This window comes from Bombina bombina, chromosome 11, assembly GCF_027579735.1.
Source record: "Bombina bombina isolate aBomBom1 chromosome 11, aBomBom1.pri, whole genome shotgun sequence".
Taxonomy (NCBI): Eukaryota; Metazoa; Chordata; class Amphibia; order Anura; family Bombinatoridae; genus Bombina; species Bombina bombina.
The window spans coordinates 74,494,996-74,518,252 of NC_069509.1; the positions used below are offsets into that span (position 1 = coordinate 74,494,996).

At 37.8% G+C, this 23,257-nt stretch overlaps 1 protein-coding gene across 1 annotated transcript in view; it reads right to left on the bottom strand.

Annotated features, from left to right (window-relative positions):
• SLC5A10 (solute carrier family 5 member 10) overlaps positions 1-9,647 on the bottom strand; it is a 519,796-nt gene extending 510,149 nt beyond the window's left edge. The window contains exons 1-2 of the mRNA XM_053694330.1: positions 9,537-9,647; positions 6,234-6,305 (exon numbers count right to left, since the gene is read on the bottom strand). Of these exons, the coding sequence (XP_053550305.1) occupies positions 6,234-6,305; positions 9,537-9,647 (183 nt within the window). The remainder of the gene's footprint in view (positions 1-6,233; positions 6,306-9,536) is intronic.
• Positions 9,648-23,257: the final 13,610 nt, after the last annotated feature.

Consider the following 23,257-nt stretch of genomic DNA (forward strand, 5'->3'; position numbering starts at 1 on the left):
TCTTTTCCAAGGGTAATGACTCGATAGATTTAATAACTTCTTGTGAGCTGATTGGGGCATTGAGTTTTTGGAGCTGTTCTTCGGTCACCTTCGGGAGGTTTATGTCTTTCCAGAAATTTAGTTTTTGGTCATTGGGTATTGTTTGGGTGCTGTATAGGTTAGAGTAGTAGTTTATGAATGCTTCATGTATGTCCTTCTCCTGCGTTAATAGTTTACTCTTTTCTCTAAGAGCTGTTATGTAGTTTGGTTTTCTATCTAGCTTGGTAACCCTCGCTAGTAGTTTCCCCGTGCGATTCCCATAGCGATAGAATTTCGCCTGCATGTGATCTTGAGCCCTCACTGATGTCTGAATGAGGTGTGTGTCTCTAAGTTGCTTAGTATCTCTGTATTTAATTCTATTATGATCTGTCGGGTATCTCAGGTACTGGTTTCTAGCATTTAAAAGCTGGCGTAACAGCAGCTCTCCCTTTCGTTTGTAGGTTGCAGTCATTTTAATTGTATATCCCGTCACTACTCCCCTCAGCACCGCTTTTGCAGCCTCCCAGAACAGTGAAATGTTGGTCATGTGTTGGGCATTGAGGTTTTTGTATGCTAACCATTCCCCTATCAGGTGACTTCTCAGGTTTGTGTCATGGTATAGATGTGTGGGGAATCTCCACCTACATGCCTTTCTGTGAGGTGTGTTTGTGTGCAGCTCTAATGTGACTGGGGCATGATCCGAGATGGTTATGGGGTCTATTCTCACCTCTCCAATTCTAGGACAAAGTTGTTTCGACACTAGAAAGTAATCTATGCGGGATAGTGTAGTTTTTGATGGGTGTGCGCATGTATAGTCTCTTGCTTCTGGGTTTCTTTCCCTCCATACATCTAGCAGAGCTAGGGTGTTCCTAAAGTGTTTAATAATTAGAGTTTCTCTTTTAGATTCTTTCCAATGGTGCGTGTGTTGTGTGACACTATTAGGATCACGGAATCTATCTGCCGGTGTGTAGGGAGCGATGTTATAATCTCCTCCTGCTATGATGGGGAGGTCTGAGAAGTGAATGAGCTTAGTGTGTAGGAGGTTAAGGAATTCTCTTTTCCTTGTCTGGGGGCCATATATTCCACATAAAACCACACTGAGCGATTCCAGTTGAACCTTAGCTATCAGATATCTGCCCTCTGTATCAGACACCGTTTGTAGAGTGGTGTATTGTAACCCCTTACGAAACAACATTGCCACACCTCTCGCCCTTTTCCCCTCATATGGGGTGTACAGGACTTCCCCCACCCATCCCTGCTTCAGTTTTTGGTGCTCTATTTGTGATAGATGAGTCTCTTCTAATATTGCAATGTCAGTTTTTTTTGTTTTAAGCTGTTTCAGAATCGCTTTTCTTTTGATTGGTGAGGTTATTCCTCCCACATTCCATGTGGTGATCCTCATCCTAGCGTTTTATTTACCTAACTTTGGTTTCTTATTAGCTTCAGTCGCAGATGTGTGGTGTGTTATGTTAGGTATAGTTGTGTGGGAGTAGTGAGGTACGTTTTACTTACTCGTTTGTGCAGTCTCCCAGGTCTGTCCCTTTTTTTTTGTGTTCCCCTAGGGTGGCGCCTCGAGGCTGGCTCGATCTGTCTATTTCTCTTCAACAATAACAACAGCTGCAGTATTCTTTGCAATAAAACACTTAAATAAAACACTTAAATACTTAAATACCTAAACAATAAAACAGAACAAAGAATCAAGAAGTGTCCCCCCCCCCACATTGTAAAGGATATAAGTTAACTTGTCTTAGTCTTCAAGTTGCGTTATTATTATTAAGTTAGTTTCTTCTGTGATCTCGGCAACAGCTTTCATCTGTCTGAGCTTGAAGGGCGATTTTCACGATCCCGTGACAGTTCTTGTTTGCTTTCCCTCTGTAAGTGTAACCTGAGTTGGTTTGGTGAGTCAAAGTACAGGGGACCATTGGTTGTTTGTAGACGTAATCTCGCTGGATACAGAAGGGCTGCTGGTCTTCCTTGTTCCATAAGCTGCTTACAGTAAGGCGTGAATTCTTTCCTTTTGGCTGCTACTGCTGCAGAATAGTCTTGAAATAGGTATATTTTCCTGCCTTCGAATTCCAACTGCGGGGCTTTTCTGTATGCTTGTAGAATTGCTACTTTTGCCTTGAAATTGAGATATTTGACCATAATCTGTCTTGATTGTTGATTATTGTCGCTTATCTTCCTTTGGTCTCCAATCCTATGGGCTCTCTCTACAGTGTATGGCAGGTGTGCTTGCGGGATATGGAGCATCTTTGGCAGTGTGTTTTCTGCAAATTCTATTAGTTGTGATCCTGGGAGGGATTCTGGGATTCCTACTATTCGCAGGTTATTTCTTCTTGACCTGTTCTCCAGGTCGTCAATTTTCGCCCACAGTCTTTCATTTTGCTGCTGCAATGTTTGAATATTGGCCTCAGCTTCTCTATGGCGGGTTTCCCCCTCTGCCACCCTTTGTTCTACTTGTGTTAGCCTCCCATTAAAGGATTTAACTTCAGTTGTTAATGAGTCCATCCCTGTTTGTAATTGTTCAATTTTTGGTAAGAAAAGTGCTGATATTTGGGAAACAATTGGATGGGGGTCCACAGGGTTAGCATGCTGCGTGTCTTCTGTGTCCACGTGGAGCTGTGATGTTTCTGCTTGAGTTTTTTTCTTATCAGCGCTTTTAAGTCTTCCTGCCATTATTCCTGTTTTCTTATTAAAGGAAATGTAGTATTTTTGCATGCAGCTTTAAATATGTTTGCCGTTGCTTCTCAGTAAGTCAGGTCTTTGATGTGGTACTCCACACCCAAGCACCTTCTGTTCAGAGTTTATTTGTTCACAGATTGGTATCAGAACTAAGAGGATCGTTTGCGATGGGTGGGTTGGGGGGGAGCTGGGCCTAACCCCCTAGAGTGTTCTGTTCCTAATTGAGGGTATAGTCTTGCTAGGGCTTATATTGGTTTTGTTAGTGATCTCCCTTCTCCAGGAAACCTCACTTGTTGCCTTTCGTTTTTGTAACCTATAGCGTATGTGGGTCTATGGTGATCACGTTAGGTAGTTGCTTTTCCCTATCAGAGACTCAATATACTATGCCCTGTAGTTTGGGGGCTCTCTGCAGTCTTTTCCTGCTTATTTAAGCTTATCTTTGTTGTCAGGTGAGTTGCGGCTTTAACTGTCACTTTGCCTCTATTACTAGGTGTCAGGCGTAAGGAGACAAGATGGCGGCGTTCCCGCCGTTAGTCTGGCGTTAGGTTTCAGACCTCTCAGTGTCTTATAGCATGCTCAGGGTTCTTACCGGGAGTGTAATCGTCCGATTCTGGCCACCCGTTTCAGGCTGGAGGGTTGCTTGCCGTCCGGTCCCAACCGGTTAGTCTAGCGGGTGGGAGCGCGGCTGGTGACTGACTCCTTGCTGAGAATTATCCCGGCAGTAGTAGTGTCCTCTGCCAAGGGGTATCAGTGTTTTCTGGTGGCACTTTTGCGGTGTAACTCGAGTTTGAGTATTAGTAGCAGCGGAGCTTTTTCTTTTGCCCTCCCACCGGAAGTCCCAAGATTTTCTTTTTTTATATACTTTAATTCCACTATTTCAAGCCAAGACTATACCAACCTCTGCTGACTTTAGAATGGAAGCATCTTCCTCTGAGCAGTGCACTGGGTGGGAGTTAAAAATACAATCTAGCTACGCAAGTTGCACAGTACTACGCAACGTGCGTAGGGAGATTGTAATTTAACACCTCCTCCGTCGGTTTTCACTGATGTCCAGCCAGGCACTGTAGGGAGTTGCGGCATAACCAGGGTGACACCCTCAGAGAAGATTAATTCCTGCTTGATGGTGTCAAGGACCACCAACATCTTCTTGTGGACCACCAGTGGTCCACGGACCACTGGTTGGCGACCACTGATCTAAACTATTTTGGAAAAATGTGACGGTAGATCAGTGAGCCTGTTATTTATTAAACAGCCTGTTTATGTTAAAATAAAAAATAAACCTCCATGGCTCAGACAGAGAATGTGATTTTTAAATTTACTTTGAGGAGCTCACAGCTGACAAAGCCTCAAGACAGCTCCCATAGGAGAGTTTGACTTGCAGTAACATTATCTATCCTGTTTTGAAGATAGCTGACAAGGGATGTACCTACCCTATGATTTCTGGAAGTGCTGCTTGAGATTTATTAGAATGGCACTAGCTATGCTCATGGTCTGAGCGTGGAGCTGCTGGGGGAAACATTAACCGCACCCGGTTTCCTATACAGTGGGAACCTGCCGGTATCTAAATGCTCCTCTGCGGCTTGGCATAGAGCAAGAGTTAACCTTGCATTAAATACAGAAGACTTACATAATTAATAAGTGCATAATAAAATGACAATGCAATAACACTTACTCTGAATTTCAAATAAGCAGAATATTTTTTTTCTGACAAATTCATTTTTTCCCCTATATGCCGGCCCCCTGTATCATGTGACAGCCATCACCCAATCACAGACTAGTATACATATAATCTATGAACCTGTGCACATGCTCAGTTTGAGCTGGTGCCTCATAAAGTGTGTATATAGAAAGACTGTGCAAAATGTTATAATAGAAGTAAATTGGAAAGTCTCCTAAAACTGCTTGCTCTTTCTGAATCATGAAAGTTTAATTTTGACTTTAGTGTCCCTTTAAGGACTCACTCATATAAACATTGGAAGTTTGTGGGCTCCTGTTTAAGGTTATTGTGTCGCTCTTCACCCTTTAAATTGAGCTGCATTTGGACAGTACATTTTACCCAGTGTGTTTGTATCATACTATGTACCCGGGTTCATGTATAGTGCTGTACGGGACTGGGACATTGTAATTGTGTTGCATTTCCTCTTGCCCTTGTTTTTGCTATTGAGTTACTTATATGCTGTATTTTATTTATTCCTGCTTAAGCCTTGGAGGTTTTTACAAACAATAAATAAATCTAGATTTTTTTTATGGTGCAGCCTTGGTCATACTTCGGTATGTGGTATTTTCTACATGCCCTTTCCTCTATATTTATGATAATTTACATGTATTTGTGACTGCTTATACATTAGGATTTTTGTATTAGTCAATATACCCCACTATCTAGATTTAATTATTTATTTTTTTAAAATCAATTGAATGTTTGTAACAATGTTATACGTTGTTGCAAACACTGCTGACATAGTGTTAAAAAAACATGCACATTTATGAGCCTGATCAAGTATGCTCATCAACAAAGGCTACTAAGTTAACAAATTAATTTTTATAACAGAAGTAAACTAGATTTTTTTTATTATTATTTTATGTACTTTCTAAATTTTCACTTTCATCTCTCTTTAAAAGTAAAAAAAAAGTACTTATTATAGCTGTATGAATGTAAACATATATTTGATAGACACTCATTAGCAGAGACACTTAACCTGTATGAGGAAGAATATGTTTTAAGCATAACTGTTGCAGCTGCAGAGTAGTAATTGCATGGGAAACTGCACCTGTGTGTTTATTTTTATATTTGAAATAGCTAATTTTGCTCATTGAAAGCCCACACATTGCTCTCAAGCACTTATCCATTCAAATGGGCCAAGTCCAAAACAACCACATACCTACTTACTTTCTCTCTCTCTGTGTCCGTTTAATCTCCCTTTAAAGTTAAAGGGACACTAAACCCAAACTTTTTCTTTCATGATTCAGATAGAGCATGCAATTTTAAGCAGCTTTCTAATTTACTCCTACTAATTTTTCTTCATTCTCTTGCTATCTTTATTTAAAAAGCAGGAATTTAAATAATTGGAGTCAGCCCATTTTAGGTTTAGCACCCTAGATAGCGCTTGCTTAGTGCTGGCTATATTTAGCAAACCAATAAGCAAGCATAACCCAGGTTCTCAACCACAAATGGGCCGGCTCTTAAGCTTTACATTCCTGCTTTTTAAATAAAGATAGCAAGAGAATGAAGAAAAAATGATAATATGAGTAAATTAGAAAGTTGCTTAAAATTGCATGCTCTCTCAGAATCCTGAAATAAAAAAAATGGGTTTAGTGTCCCTTTAAAATGTCACTTCTATATTCATTTTACTTCAGCACAAACATTTGTTTAGTATTCTGTCCCTATTGTCTATTAAACTGAAGTGATACTCACATCTAAGTAAGAGGTATACTGTATCAATTACCTCTTTTACCAACATTATTTTGTAATTGTTATAACAGTATTTTATTTGAACTTATCCTAGTTTTTAGCCCTATTTATTCTAGGTACTTACCGGCCACCAAGCCATGTTCCTCCCAGCCAGGAAATATCCACTCAGCGTGTTCCTGCTTACGCGACATGAGGACTGTGATGTAAAAAAACAAGCAACAAATCAGAGATGGCAGATACTCTGGGCAATCCTTACATTTCATAAATAAAATGAAAAACATTTCAGCCAGTATTCACACTCGAAAATAACTGCTGAGAACTAAAAAAGGGTCTATTTCTTGCTTTGTGATAAAAGCGCAATCTATTCATATTTAAAGCACATTACCAACAGGATCATGGGATTTCTTTCTCTCTGGGTATAGTAAATAAGTTTAAAATAAACCAGACTTAGTTAAAGGACCACTTATACAGTGCAAGTGAATCATTGACAAATACACAATCAAAAGACAATGCAATGGCACTTTGAAATGAGCAGTAGAATATTTTCTAAAATATTTCAAAGTGAACGCAGTTTTCCCTCCCCTGTATCATGTGACAGCCATATAATGTGCACTTTGCATATGCTCACTAGGAGGTAGAACCTTTAGATTTTGCACATTTTGATAATGAAAGTTTATTGCAAAGTTTATTTTTAAATTGTATGATTTATCTGAATCAAGAAAATTTAATTTTGATTTAGTGGTACTTTAAACAAATTAAAATAGGAGAATGGTTCTTTTTTTTTAAAAGCGTTTTTATTGTATTTTTCTTTAAAGGGACAGTCTACTTAAAATTTGTTATTGTTTCAAAAGATAGATAATCCCTTTATTACCCATTCCCCAGTTTTACATAACCAACACGGTTATATTAATATACTTTTTACCCCTGTGATTATCTTGTATCTAAGCCTCTGCAGACTGTCCCCTTATTTCAGTTCTTTTGACAGACTTGCATTTTATCCAATCAGTGCTGACTCATAAATAACTCAATGGGAGTGAGCACAGTCTTGTCTACATGACACACATGAACTAGCACTGTCTAACTGTGAAAAACTTTCAAAATGCATTGAGATAAGAGGTGGCTTTAACATCTTAAAAATTAGCATATGAGCCTACCTAGCTTTAGCTTTCAACTAAGAATACCAAGAGAACAAAGCAAATTTGATGATAAAAGTGCATTGGAAAGTTGTATGCCCTATCTAATACATGAAAGATTAATTTTGACTTGAATGTCCCTTTAATGCTTTAGAGAACCAAATTCAAAACTGAAACATACTCAGTATGTAAGTAATATTATACAAAACATGGGCGCACTTGTCAATGGAAACCATTAGAAACCAATGATAATCACATTTAATGGCGCATTAAATTTGTTAAATTTGTAGTTGTCCCACACTCCCTAAAGATTCCTAAAAGCAAAGGTTTTTAAAGTCCTGTAAACTGCCTAAACCAGCTATAGAGTTGCAGTATTTGCAAGCTACAGAATTTGCATTGAGGGCTCTTCAAGGAGTGTGGGACAAAGCACAATTTTCACACAGTGCTACTATTTGCTCAGTGTTTACTGAGATTTTTCACAAGGTTTTCATACTCAAATCCATTTCCAATCAGCAGAGAATTGTGAGACAACCGATCATTAGAAACGTTGTCCACTGTTTTTTTTCCAGATTTTTGGACACTTTAGAGTCAACAGTTTTGACCTCTTTAATCCATTTTGACCTGTTTTGAGCACATTCTTGGCTGTCATCAGTTATTGTGCTTGTTCAGTTCACTTGCTAATAAACATAAAAACATTTTCTGCAGAATTAAACTTTCATGGTTCAGTTAGAGCAAATCATTTTCAAAGACTTTTTATTTTACTCCTATTTTCATATGTATTTTGTTCCTTTGGTATCCTTTGTTGAAAAGTATACCTAGGTAGGCTTATGAACAGTAATGTTCCACTGGGAGTTAGCTGCTGATTGGTGGGTATGTACAAATGCCTCTTGTAATGGCTTACCAGGTGCGTTCAGCTAGCTCCCAGTAGTGTATAACTGCTCTAACACATTTTTATGTCCCTTTTATAAAAACTTAAAAAAAAAAGATTTAAAGGAACAGTCTATTTCCTGTCCCTTTAATACACTTTTTACCTCTGTGATTATCTTGTATCTAAGACCCTGCTGACTGCCTCCTTATTTCAGTGCTTTTAACAGACATACATTTTAGCCAATCAGTGCTGACTCCTAAATAACTCCATGTGAGATTGAGCACAATGTTATCTATATGGCACAAATTAACTAGCACTGTCTAACTGTGAAAAAACTGTCAAAATGCACTGAGATGAGAGACGGTTTTCAACGGTTTTGAAATCACTTTGAGTCTACCTAGGTTTAGCTTTATAAAAAGAATACCAAGAGAACAAAGCAAATTTGATGATAAAAGTAAATTGGAAGCTTTATTTTTACACTCCCTATCTTATTCATGAAAGTTTAATTTTGACTAGACTGTCCCTTTAAGTTATTAAACATATTCAAATTAAATATGATTTCCAGAATACATTTATGGCCACATTTAAGCATTTGGACATAAAAAAACTATTTAATTATAAAATGACTGAAAATGATTGAAAAATAATACAACATAATAGAATCATTTATTTGTCAAGTATAAAAATGGTATCAGATGATAATGAACAAATATAATCAGCAGTGTAAAAATCTAACCATCAAATATATTCACAAAGAGTGACTAAAGTGTAATTTATCGTACCAAAGTGCAATAAGATAAATATTCCTGTTTGCTATTTTAGCAGCCTAGGGAAAGAAAATGGTTTGTCCGAGTTCGTAAAACTCTCAACCATGGCCTACGCTAAAAAGATACACGATTAAAAAAACAATGGCCAGTGTGAGATGAATCAGATAAAAAATTTCCGACTCTTATTCATCCTTGAAAAGTAAATGTCCTTAAGAGAAATAAGTTGACACCCAACGATTTTTTTCACAGATCTTGCAATTCTGTGTAGTTTCTCCTTTAATGATAATATAGAAGAGCTATACCAGGTTAAAATAGAGGATGATAAAACGGGTTTGATGATGGCTGAATAAAAACAAGTTAACAGGTTTTGAGACAAGCCACATTTTTTAAGTTGCCTTAAGAAGTACAAACGCCCCATTTCAAATCATGTCGATTTATTGTACCAAGGAATCTCTTTTTTAAATAAGTATTAATTCCACACGCCATATTATTCTTTAAGTGACAAAACTGTGCCTCTCTTGTTGTCTAATTCATATTTAATAACATTCACATCACATAGGATTTGACATAATCAGTGGAACTGTAAGACATTTGAAGCCTCTAATATTATATAAGTTTTATAATTAATCTGGTCAATAAAGCAAAATATTATTTCTCACCCAGATTCCTACAGCCACATTGAGCACGAAATAAGCCACAATCACTACAATGTCGTAGACGTGAAACTGCTGGGAAGTGATGAAGCTGTGAGATGTGGCGTTTACTTCCATGTTTCCCGTTCTGCAACCTCCATGGACTGAAAGCAGAAGCTCTTCGAAATATGAGGGTCAGTGGCAGGAATTGCTGACAACATGAAACTTGTTGGGGTAATTGATCATTAATCTGGCTGTACAAGGCACTGCTGTTGGAGGCAATCAGGTGTATCTAAATGACACAAAGTACAATCTCTCTTTTTTTTTTTTTTAAGGAACCTGATGTTGAGAATGATCCAAAACAGCTATTCCTTTCTTAGACTATGTATTTATCTTTGGTTGTAACTGTGTATTACCCAATAGGACATTTTTGCAGAATTTTGCACAATAGCATTGTAAGTAGAGTATATTATCTGGAAATTTGAGCTATACAGTTTGCCCATTTTCTCTAAAACTATAACTAAAAGTAATATATATATATATATATATATTTATACACACAGTATATATATATATATATATATATATATATACACACACACACACACAATACATATACTCAAAGTACATAGATTAAATATAAACTCTGTTAAATGACATGCAAATGAAAGCACAGCATTTAAACACTATGGGCTAGAAATTACAAGTGGAGCCCTAAATATCGCTTGCGTGCAAGTGATATTAGTGCTCTACTTTGTAATACCAGCTCACGAGAGAACGCTTCCATAGGTGCCTATGGGAGCCTCGTTCTGATGCCATCTGAAACGGCATTAGAACCTCACGCAGAGAAGGGGGTAAGTAGTGCAGCATTTTAAAATATATATGTATATGATTATATACATATATATTTATGTGTTAATATGTGTATATACACATATTAAGTTCATCCTAATGATTATGTTGCTAGAATACAAGAAACATCTTTTAGTTGGAATACGTAATGAAATTGATCTATTACAATCTGAAATGAATACACGCTGTCAGAGTCAAGAGTTTGCAAAATTTGATGGTATCCTAAAGAAAAGTTTAACAGTAGAAAAGAGCAATATTATGGAAATTAAACACTCAAAGTATATGAGGGATAGATCAGAGTACACAAATAATACTGTGTATATCTGGAACAAGCAGGCAAGAAGCAAATAAAGACAGGGGGGGATATTTATCACAGGTCTGGCGGACCTGATCCGACAGTGAGGAACAGGTCCGCCAGACCTCGCTGAATGCGGAGAGCAATGCGCTCTCTGTATTCAGCATTGCACCAACAGCTCACAAGAGCTGCTGGTGCAACGCCGCCCCTGCAGATTCGAGGACAATCACCCACCAGCAGGGAGGTGTCAATCAACCCGATCGTACTCGATCGGATTGATTTTCGGCGATGTGTGTCCGTCTGCTCAGAGCAGACGGACAGGGTTATAGAGCAGTGGTCTTTAGACCGCTGCTTCATAACTGGTGTTTCTGGCAAGCCTGCAGGCTCGCCAGAAACACGGGCCCTCAAGCTCCATCCGGAGCTTGATAAATGGGCCCCAGGTACACAACACAAATCAGCCAGGTTTCCAGTCTAAAAATAAAAACAAATGCAGACATTAGAAAAATAACAACAAAAAGGTAACGTTTAGTGATCCCGAGTAGTCATCTGATGACACTGCTGGTACGAGTGGGGAGGAAAGCTCCACAAAAGATAAGAATAGTATTCTAAAAGACACAGCAACTGTTTTTGATCTGGGTCAAGTAGTGAGACCAAAAGAACAATTACATTTTGGGAACAAAGAGAATAGGGATATTAGACCCAATGAAGAACAGGTAGATTTAAATCAGGTTTTTCCCCCACTCACACCAGTAGAAACAGGGGGTGGGAACATCAAGCCCCCACAAGAGAGGTACCAACTGAGAGGGAATCGACCACCAACAAAATACAAGTAATTAATGGAGTATTACATTTGTCAGATACTCCGTTAAGTGACGCACAATATAGAGTTTTGAGCTATGGTCTTAATTTTTCTCCCACTACAGGTTTTAATTTGTTTCAGACCATGCTCGATGTCAACAGACTCATTTGAAACATAACTTTACGGAAGCATTTTCAAGGTTCCAATAGTAATCAAGATCAATTGACACTTTATGGAGATGAGTCTGTTGTGACACCAATCAGGGATGATTTAACTTTTTCTGATGTTGTTACTATGGAGAGTCTCTATAGTGAGGGGAATACTGTTGAGACATCTAATAAGATAAGTCACACCTTCAAAAAGAAATCAGAATTTTACCCCATACATAGAAGAGGGCAATATCTTGAAATATTTTTTAAAAGTGTAGAAAACGATTTGCAAAAATTGAAGGAGACAGAATCAACAATTAAATGCAATCTCACTAGGGATGAACATGTAGCACTGACCCAACTACAAAATAATAATGATCTGACCATAAGAGCAGCCAGCAAGGGGGGTACCATAGTCGTTAAAACAAAAGTGACTATGTTAAAGAAGCATTACGCCACTTGTCAAACACAGAGGATTACCAAACCCTAGACAGAAATCCTATAGTGACTTACAAAAGAGAACTACGTGATCTTTTGGACGATGGAGTAGAAAATGGTTTTATTAATCCAGATACCTTTGCCTTTCTTATGGTGGATTACCCACAAATACCTATCTACTACCACCTTCCAAAAGTTCATAAGTCCTTAGATAACATACAAGGACGCCCCATTACAATTGGGATTGGATCTCTTTTAGAGCCTCTGTCACAGTGGCTTGATTCACTGCTAAAGCCATTGGTAGTCAAACAGCCAAGTTACCTTAGAGACACAAATCATGTGCTACAAGTGTTAGAAAAAATCAACTTCAGCTGGCTGACTATTGAAGCTGTAGCACTGTACACATCTATACCCCACAAATGTGGTTTGGAAGCTATTAAGCGGACACTGTATAATGACACCAACTTTACTCCACACTTTAGGGAGTATATACTTATAGTCTGAATAAGAGAAAGAACAAAGGGGCGCCTCATGTGTAGATCCACCAAACAAATGTATAAGCAAGATGACCAGAACAAGCCAAATGGGTACTCACAGTTCATAGTAGCACCCTAATGTGCTGGTAGATGCAGGCTGATATACTTAGGGGCGTATCAGCTCACCCACTCCAGGAGTTCCCTGTATTCTACAAATGGGTAGAGCAGAAGGGCACTACATGTGCAGATCAACCAAAGTTTAAATGGCAAATATGTTGCAAGTGCCAAATGGATACTCACTTTTTGATTAAGCACACTTATGTTCTGGTAGATACAAACTGAGGGCATATCAGCTCACCAACTCCAGGCTCTCCCAGTAATCAGGATACTAAAGCAGGAAAAAGCAAGTGCTTGTGTTTGGGCCAATTGTAAGTGTACACAAGCAAGTAAGGTGCTACCACTAAACTTGTTTTTAGAAAAAATGTTTATTAAAACCAATACAATAAAAACAAGTAGTGAACTAGAGGGTATCAAGGTATCCCCCTAAAAATCCAACGCATTTCTCGGCTCTTTTTCTTTTCTATATATTTAGTATATGTGCCCCGTCTAATTTCAGGTCACTTTATACTTAGAGTCACAGCCTTTCTTTTAACCCATTATTTTTTCCAATTTGAACAGACATTTTATTTGCAAAAGAGAGGCACCACCATGGGTTAGAAATTTGCGCCCTCTTTTGAAAACTTGTTCATGAGCAGCTGGGAAAGAAAATTCATTTTTGGTGGAGATGAGAAATATAGATAAAACATAAAATATTTTGGTAAAATCATTAATGATCTACTTTTGATTTGGTCAGGCAATAAAGAAGAAGCAAATTAATTCATTGATAACCTTAATAATAACGATATGGGCTTAAGTTTTACCTATCAATATCATAAACATATGGTCAATTACCTAGATGTAAATCTATCAGGAAATGAAAACAGAAAAATAATTTCCAAAATTTTTCGTAAACCAATTTCTGGTAATACGCTCCTTCATGCAAACAGCTGTCACCCACAACATGTGACTCATGCAAATGCTAAAGGGCAGTTCATTCGTACACGACGTAACTGTTTAGAATATGAGGTTTACAAAAGAGAAGCTAACAACCTAGAGGTAAGGCTTAAACAAAGAGGCTACAAGTATAGAGATATCAAAAGGGTTAGAAAGGCTGTTGACTCTATGGATAGGACCTCACTTCTGAGTGAGAAAAAGGAAGAGAAACCGCAAAACCGATTCAAGGGTGTTAACTTTATTACTGATCACAGCACAAACTATACTGAGGTGTGCAAAATTGTGAGTAAGCACTTTGGATTGCTTGTGGCAGAAGACAAACTCAATGAGGTAGTAAAAAATGGACTTAGGTGTTCATACAGATGAAGTAAAACTATAGGTAATCTAATCTCACCTTCCCAATTAAAATTGCCAACCCCCTCTAGTTCATGGCTACATTACAAAGGGATGTTTAAGTGTGCGCGTGCAAAATGTAAACCATATGAACATGTCCTTGTAACCAATAACTTCTCTTCATCCACGACTAAACAATCAAAATTGATAGATGCCTAAACTGTAACTCTACCTTTGTCATTTACCTATTAACATGTAATTTGTGTGACATTCAGTAAGTACCTTACGACACGGGATATCAATTCCAGAATTTGGGAGCACCTATCCACCATAGGTGCTGGAAAATCCTCCACCCTCTTGTTCAGCATTTTGCTATCCGTCACAATAAAAAAGTTGATTTACACTAAGATGGTGTGCCATAGAGCAAGTCAATAACCCAAAAAGAGGGGGAGACAAAAAATGAACAAGAACAAAAGGGAAATGTTCTGTTTATTTAAAGACCAGAACACCATATGGTTTGAACTCATACTATGATCTGATAAATTACTGGGAATAAGCTTTAATATATACTTAGAGACATTATTACACATTTCTCTTATTGGTTTAATATTGATGTATAACAAGTTGTATAGATTGATACATACTCACTACTCAAGGAAAGAAATATGAATAGATTTTTTTTTAGAAATTCACTGATTGGATACAGTTATCAAAATTCTCAGGGGTTTATGTGTGTATACATGTTTCATATGATACTGAAGTGCAGCTTTTATTTGTGTAATATTGTTATGTAACTTAGTTAACGTTTGTGCATAGGGATATTGATGTATGGCCAAATTCAGGGGTATTTGATCCTTTTTGTCTATATACTTTAGTCTGTAGGGATTGATGAGGATATTGTCTTTGATATGCCCCCTTAGAAATTGTCATTAAGAAATACAGAGCCCTAGCTAAGTATTTATGAGTTTATTTATATATATATATATATATATATATATATATACATTTAAAAATATTTATAAATATTTTGATCCTGTTCAATATGCGTCCTGTATGTATGTATATATACATTTGCTTTTATGTGAATAAGTTGTATATATTGCTGTTACATTTAGGATTTGAATGTTAATATCACTTTAAAGTTGGAAGGTGTATGTTTCCTTTAAACTCTTTTACCCAATTAGGTGAAAGATCCCAATATTTAAGATGTACCAGGTGTGATATAGCACAGGGCTATGACTATGGCTATCCGCCGAAATGCGTAAGCCGTGTTTATCACACCACCTTCTCCTTCTTTGTATGAATCTCCAGGTTTTAACTATGGAAAATAAAAGTCAAGTTTTACCTACATGGGAGTGTACCTTTGTTTTGATGACCTTTACCACTTTTTAGTCATATTTGAATAACGCACTGAGTGTGACGTCATCAACGGCTGCCAGAGGAGTTGGCCGTGGAGCGAGCCATAAGCCGAAAGTAGAGTATTGAGGGAGACAAGGTTCCGGTAGTGGGGAGAGCAGGTAGCCACTGTGAGATACACTCCTCACAGAGTTGTAGTGTGGTGTCGCCTCCTCACAAAGGGATCCGGACTTGGAACTCACCTTCACCTGCATAGTGCATTTGGCTATTTCTACTGGTAAGAAGATGACGTTGTTTGTACACTGGGATATGCCTTTCTAAGAAAAGTATTTAGGTCGTATCACTACCTTCTTGTTGTTCTCTATACACATAATAACACATACATATATATGTACTGTATATAAGCACATACATATATATTTACATTGCAGTCTATGGGAACACAGTTCACATAGACAGCAAAGTAAAGCCACTTTTTAGTGCTGTTTATTTTCCAACACCCCACTCCCGCCAATTTTTAAGCCTCAAAACTGCCAAGTGCAGTTAATTTTATTTTAAAAAAAAGGTAGAATTTTTTTTTACATAAAAAAACTGTAATGTTCTCTATTTTGAGGGCATTACGGGCACTTTTAGAAAATTAACCAGAGTTCGGATCTCTGGTTAATTTTCTGAGCGCTAATTGCTACCCCACAGTAGAGGTGTTGCTCGGGACCCGCAGTGCACTGCTAGTCTCGAGTTGAACCCTCCGCTGGTCCAATTTGCAGTGCTAGTTGCACATCTGAGTCGCGTGACTAGCGCTGCTGATTGGATCAGTGGCTGATTCCCCTCAGGAGCAGCAATAGACGTAAAATGATATGCTTACGGATTAGATCATGTCATTTTTTTACTATTATGGCTCTTTAATTTCAAAATAAAAATAGACAGCTTTAACTTAAAGGGACATTCTAATGTAATAATAAGCTACTCTAATTTGTTACTTGGTAACTATGGCATTGATTTCCATCTTGCAGTTGTGTTCAGATAAGCCTTTTCAATGTTGAAGGAAACACAATTTAAATTATACTACTACTTCTGTATTTTAAAAAGCGCATATCAGATCTGAGCGGATACCAGGAAATTCCCCCCCATAGCATGCATGGATAATACTGAGATTGGTTATTCCATTACATCTGACTTTACGTTTTCACAGGTCTTTTGCATTCTATGACAGCAGTGCTTGCTATGTATAAGATTGCTATTAACATTTTTACAAACACTGCTGCCAGATGGCAAAATACACATGCACACTCCTGCGCTAACATAGGAATATTATTATCAGGTATTTGTAGAGCGACAACAGATTCCGCAGCGCTATAAACATAGGCGGTATACAAGATAACATTTACAGGGATCAAATGGGTAGAGGGCCCTGCCGGTGACTTACAAACAGCTGGGCTCATCGGCTTACATGCTAAGAGGTTCAAGGGGATAGCAATGGAGTTAGGAAAGGTAAGTGTAGGTTGTATGCATCCCTGAACAGTAGAGTCTTTAGGGCGTGCTTGAAGCTGTTAAAACTAGGGGAGAGTCTTGTGGAGCGAGGCAGGGCGTTCCACAAGATGGGAGCCAGTCTAAAGAAGTCCTATAAACGGAAATGTGAGGAGGTAACAAGAGACGAGGAGAGTAGGAGGTTGTGAGCAAAGCGAAGGGGACGGGAGGGAGAGTATCTGGAGACAAGGTCTGAGATGTAGAGGGGAGCAGTGCAGTTGAGGGCTTTGTATGTTAGAGTCAGAAAATTGTGTTTAATCCTGGAAGGAAGAGGACGCCAGTGAAGGGAATGGCAGAGAGGTGCAGCATTCTTTAACAAAGGATACAACAGAACTAAGCGAATTTGGGAAATTGTTTAAAATTTCATGCTCTATTTAATCAATTTAAGTTACATTTTTACTGTCCCTTTAAGCAATTTTTCCGTTCCTCTGCACCTTTGACCTAATGGGTGTTTTACATATATCATTTAAAAGAAATGTGTTCATACTAGTTTGGATGGGAAATTATTAAGGGCTGTTTTATTTATTCTTTCCTGGGAGGAAGTAAACAAGGTTCGCATCTTAGAGATTGTGTTCAATGTGTTAGCTAGAGGTGTGTAATATCATTAAACAGTAACCAGCAGTTCAGAAGAGATAGCAGGAGAAAAATAATCTGTAATAGGTCACCAATGCTTGTAGTAAGCAGACTGCACCATACTACTAAACACGCGCTACCATATGTTCATTTCATCATTAATGTCCTGTTGTGTTTGTGATCAGTCACTCTAAAACTCAAACCCGTCATCTGCAAAACCACCTGTCACTTCTCTGAAAACTTATTGCATAGGAAGAACATTATTTTCTTTAATAAAATTATTTTCTATAATAATCAATTACTGAGGGACCTCCTGTTTGATCAGTGTTCCTATATCTACATATCAAAAAATGTTTTTCTTTGCTGAAGGTTTTACTTAAAGGGACAGTAAACACTAGAATTTTTGTTGTTTAACCCCTTAAGGACCATAGCACTTTTCCATTTTCTGACCGTTTGGGACCAAGGCTATTTTTACATTTCTGCAGTGTTTGTGTTTTTTTTTTTCGTTTTTTTTTTTTTATAAAATGCAATTTTAATATCTGATAAAAGCATTTTAATTAACGCCTTTGCATTCAACATAATACAACTATTTTTTTATTAGTACAGAAAATATAAAATTGTATGATTTTTGTCTGGTAGAAAACTTATTAAAGTAACATAAAGGTAAAAAAAATATGACTCATATTTTACATAACTTTAATGCAAAACTATGTAAATACTTCAACACTTTTTAATGTTGCAAGAAAGGGACCTTCCAGTCTTCACCTCCAGCTTTATGTTAAAGGGGCACTGAACCCAATTTTTTTCTATAATGATTCAGATAGAGCATGCAATTTTTGCTCTAATTTTTTTTTTTTAAACATTGTTGGAGTTTTTAAATTTATAGCAGGAAAAAACCATGAAAACCATAAAAAAAAAAAAAAAGAAAAAAAAAAAAGATGAAACTGCATAGGCTTTCCCTCCCTCCCCTCCCCATCCCCCCACCGCAACAGTCCCCCACTACCAAATACCCAATAGAACTATTTCATAGTTTTGGAATGGGGTTATCATATACTCTATTTCAGTCGGAGAGAAACTTTTAATACATTTTGACCATTTACTAAAAAATGCTACGATTTTGCGCTCTGAATTTAGGTCTGTGGCGAGTTGTTCTACCCGGTATTGTTTTTTAAGGTAATTTTTTACCTCATTCATTGTGGGTATAAATCTAGTTTTCCATTTTTTAAATATCAAATTTCTCGCGGCCAGAATAACTAAATTAAGTATTTTAGCGTCTCTGAAATCTTCCTTATTACTTGACAAGAAAATTATAGTTAGAAGAGTAAGTTTAAGAGGTTTTATTTTCACCACCTTTAATAACCAATACTCTAGTTTGTGCCAGAATTGTTTCATTTTTGGACATAACCACACCATATGCAATAAGTCTGCGGCCAATAGACTACATTTTGGACACTTTTTGAAGCCGATATTGTTCCATCTGTAGGCTTTATCTGGTGTATAATATATCTGATATAAGAGCTTTATATGGGATTCTCTCCATGTTTCAGCTGGTGTCACGAGGTAGCGTGAGGGATCTCATAATATGTGCTTCCTTGTCTATATTCATAGACAGTTGGTCTGACCATTTTTGAGCTAGTTTCTCAACATTACAATTGCGTTTCTGGGAGTTAAGATAGGTATATTCGGCCTAGGAAAACTATGTTATAAAGATATAAATTTGGGAGAGCCAGCCCAGCGAATTGTTTTGCCAGGTATAACCTCTGCAAGGAGATTCTAGGTTTCCTTGACTGCCATATGAATTTCCGAAGCGCTGTGTTAAATTTCTTAATGTCTTGTGCTTTTACAAAAAGCGGGAGATTTTGAAGAGTATATGATATCTTTGGCAAGATTACCATTTTATATAGAGCAATACGCCCAGAGAGAGAGAGAGGCAAATTCTGCCAGTCTCTCATAAGTGTAATAGCGTGTGCAATAATTGGGGTAATATTTAAGGAGTACCACTCCTGAGGGTTGACCGAAACTAGTATCCCCAAATATCTAAGCGATTCCAGAACTGTCTTAAGTGGGTTATTTAAATATGACGTGTCGGTCTTTCTTAGCCAGAGTAGTTCTGTTTTTTGTTTATTCATTCTATACCCTGCAAATTGGCCAAATTGTTCGATTATGTTAAGCAGTTTTGGGATATTCCAAGAAGTGTTGGAAACATACACCAGCAGATCATCCGCATATAGAGCCACCTTCAACTCATGATTATAGATCTTAATACATCGATGTGCTTTCTGATTTTTATAGCTAGGGGTTCGATCGCCAGATCGAACAGGAGAGGGGAGAGCGGACAGCCCTGCCTCGTACCCTGCTCCAGGTGGATGGTCTGTGACTCTTGCCCATGCATGACTAGTTTTGATGATGCCTGAGTACATAAATTATTTACTAAATTCAAGAATTTGTCTTGGAAACCATATTGTTTCAGTGTAGTTAGAATGTGATCATGACTGACTCGATCGAACGCCTTCTCAGCGTCTTATCACTGCATCCGGAAGACTTTCGACTGACTTCCTTTCACTGTTTCTAAAATAATCAATAGATAAAAGAAGTTGTCTAATTTTAGATGAAGAACTCCTTTTTAAAAGAAACCCCACCTGATCGCTGTGAATAACCTCAGCTAAACCTTTTTGCATTCTTTTGACCAAAATTGAAGCAAATATTTTATAATCCGTGTTCAGCAATGCGATAGGTCTATAAGATTCTCTGCATTGTGGGTCTTTACCGGCTTTAGGTATAAGGATGGTATGTGATGCTAGAAAGCTAGGAGGTATTTGATTGTTCTGTTGAAACAGATAGTTAAAAAGAATAGTCAGTTGCGGAGTAATTACTTTATCCAGACTTTTATAAAATTAATTTGGTAGAGAATCAGGACCCGGCGCTTTCTCCCCTTTCAAAGCTTGAATTGCTTGGCTTACTTCCAGCTCTGTTATTGGGGAGTTCAGTGTCAGGTTGAATTCAGGACATATTTTCTCGATAAGGATTTAGTTGTTTTAGAATAACATGTATATTTTCTACTGTCATGGTTCTGCACCCTCCAGATATCTCTAACTGCTAGATTGCACATGACAGATTTAAATAATTTGTTTTCCAGCTTATCTTTCTTATTTATCTTCTGCGTCAGCCCATGTCTCAATCTGTCTAATGGGGCTCGTGGGGACATATTGAAGTCCCCTGCTATAATTACGTGACCTTCCGCTATTTGCAAAATTTTCGACTGGAGAGAGTCCCAGAACCCATACTCGATTATATTAGGCGCATACAGATTACATATGGTGTATATCGAATTTAAATTTTTCACTTTTAATATTATAAATCTGCTGTCCGGGTCAATCAGTGTGTCTAATTTTTCATAACTTAGTTTCTTCCCTATAAGAATTGCAACTCCTTTTTTCCTGTTGACTGAGGGCGAAAAGATACATTCGGCCACCCAGGAAGATTTCAGTTTTAGCGATTCCTCTGTGTTAAGATGTGTTTCCTGGAGTAACACTATGAGGGTATTGGTTTTTTGTAGGTGCGTCAAGATTGTTTTTCGTTTAATAGGTGATACAATCCCGCCTATATTCCATGAGGTAATTTTAATATCTTTATTCATAGAATTGTATATGTGTCTCTAAAGGGCAATAATTATGTATAAGTTGATCCTGGGGAGGCGGACGCGGGGGGGGGGGGGGGCGAGAGAGCGAAGAAAGGGGGGAAAAAACAACAACATTATAACAGATACAGTCATTAATTCTTGCTATTTGTCTGACTAGTATGAATTTAACAGTTAGCCCCATGTTCCGCTATTTGTTTCTCAGCTTCAGCTGCCGAATAAAAAAAAAAACGTTTGACCTTCAAGTATGAGCTTGAGTCTGGCTGGGAAGATGACGGTGGCCTGCCAGCCCAGCTTCAGCATCCTGCCACAAACAGGGGAGAGCTCCCTCCTCTTTGTGGAGGTCTCTATAGAAAAATCCTGGAATAACAAAATTTTATTTACGTTATAAAAAATGGGTTGGTTCTTACGAAAGAATTGGAGGAACATCATTTTGTCCTGGAAATTCAGGAATTTTGCGATAATTGGTCTGGGTCTGGTCAAATTGGTTGAGGTGTTAGGAGCTCACCCCAATCTGTGGACTCTTTCAATAGGAATGAGTGCTTGTGATGGGGGGATTTTCAGCAGTTGCGGCATAATATGCATCATAACCTGCATGAGCTCGTCCTGTTTAGCTGACTCTGGAAAGCCAATAATCCTGAGGTTATTCCTCCTTGATCTATTTTCTAAATCTTCGACTTTAGCTTTGAGTTTTGAGATCTCAGAATGATTACCTTCAATTTTAGAAAAATGTGAGCTTGTTATATCTTCTAGGTCTGAGATTCTCTGCTCTGCTTCTTGAATTCTTTTGGAGAATTGTCTGACCTCTAAGGTCAGTAGTGAGATATCCTGTCTGATTTCGTTTTTTAATAAATCAAATTTTGGAGTGATGGCTTCTAGAATATTAGCAACAAGATTTTGTGATTCATATGGAATCGATAGATTTTGAAGTTTCGAGGGGGTCGTTTCTGTAGGGGGATCTGCAAGTGTCCCTGGAGGATTTTTATTCCTGCGGTCCTTGTTTTTGGCTGCCATGCCTAAATTGTTTTTGCCCGTGAGTGATGGTGAGGTGATATACTTATCCATACAAGAGAGAAAGAAGAAAAAAAAACAGAATAACGTGCGAACGTGCTGTGTGACACAAAAGGTGATATAGGGGGAATACGTATAAGTTAAGCCCAATCGTGGGTTGAGTACAGGGGAAGTGCTTAATTCGTGAAAAAAGTGACGTGCAACAAAAGGGAAGTACGAGGAAAAGAGCTGACGTACCTCTTCGGGAGGAGTGAAGTGCGAATAAAGTGAATTACAGATAGTAAGATGAGAAGAGTTGAGAGCCCTCAACTTTTAAGGCCGGAATGTACCGGCGTGCTTAGTGTGTTCTGGTGCTGAAAATCAAGAACGCAGGATTTAAGGAGCTTTATAGCCTCAAGACTATGTATTTAACTGTAGTACCCTCAGTGTTAACCTATCAATAAAGGGTGCACTCTGCCTCTCTAATCGGGAGTTTAATATAACTGTTCCTTTTTCAATGTGCTCCCTAAATTACCTCCTGTCTCATCAAGCAAGGTAGTTTTGTTATACACACCTGTCTGGGTGTATTCTATAAACAAATAAGAGTTCACGCAGGAGTTTATTCAGTCACTTAAACTCAAAGAATGCTCTTAATTATTGTGAAAATCAAGAAGAAACATTTGTAGTGTTTTGAACCTTAGAGGTGTGCAGTGTCATGTTTCATGGGTGAGTGGGGTGAGTAATACTTATTAAACCCTTTAGGTATATGCACCAGCTAACTGTTCCCCTCTCTTACCTCAGCCCTTTTAATCTATTTGAATTCTGTATTATATGAATTGTTTCAATACATTTACCATGTCATATACCTTAGCCTCTACACAGAATATTTCAAAATTGTGCAATAAAACAATAGAATGATAGAAAAACCAGCTATTATTCACATCACATAGCTAGGTCAAGAACCTCTAACCCTGCAACTGCTTATTAATGTCACTGACAAAGATTTATAGCAAGATGACACTTGGTAGCATCAGTAATTACTGAAAAATAGTAAAGCAGGGTTGAATCTTGTTTGCCTCAGGAAGACTAAACAGTCTCAGAACGTTGAAAGTTCAAGCCTTAAATTATTTCTGAGCTTTACCCATATTTCTGTGTTAAAGAGTTCCAGTGGGCATTCATATATCTGTTTAGCTCTTCTTATTCCTTTTCTTTTTCTATTCTCCTCTTCCCCCTTCCCCGTACAATCAAGAGAACACTCAATCCACAAGTTTGT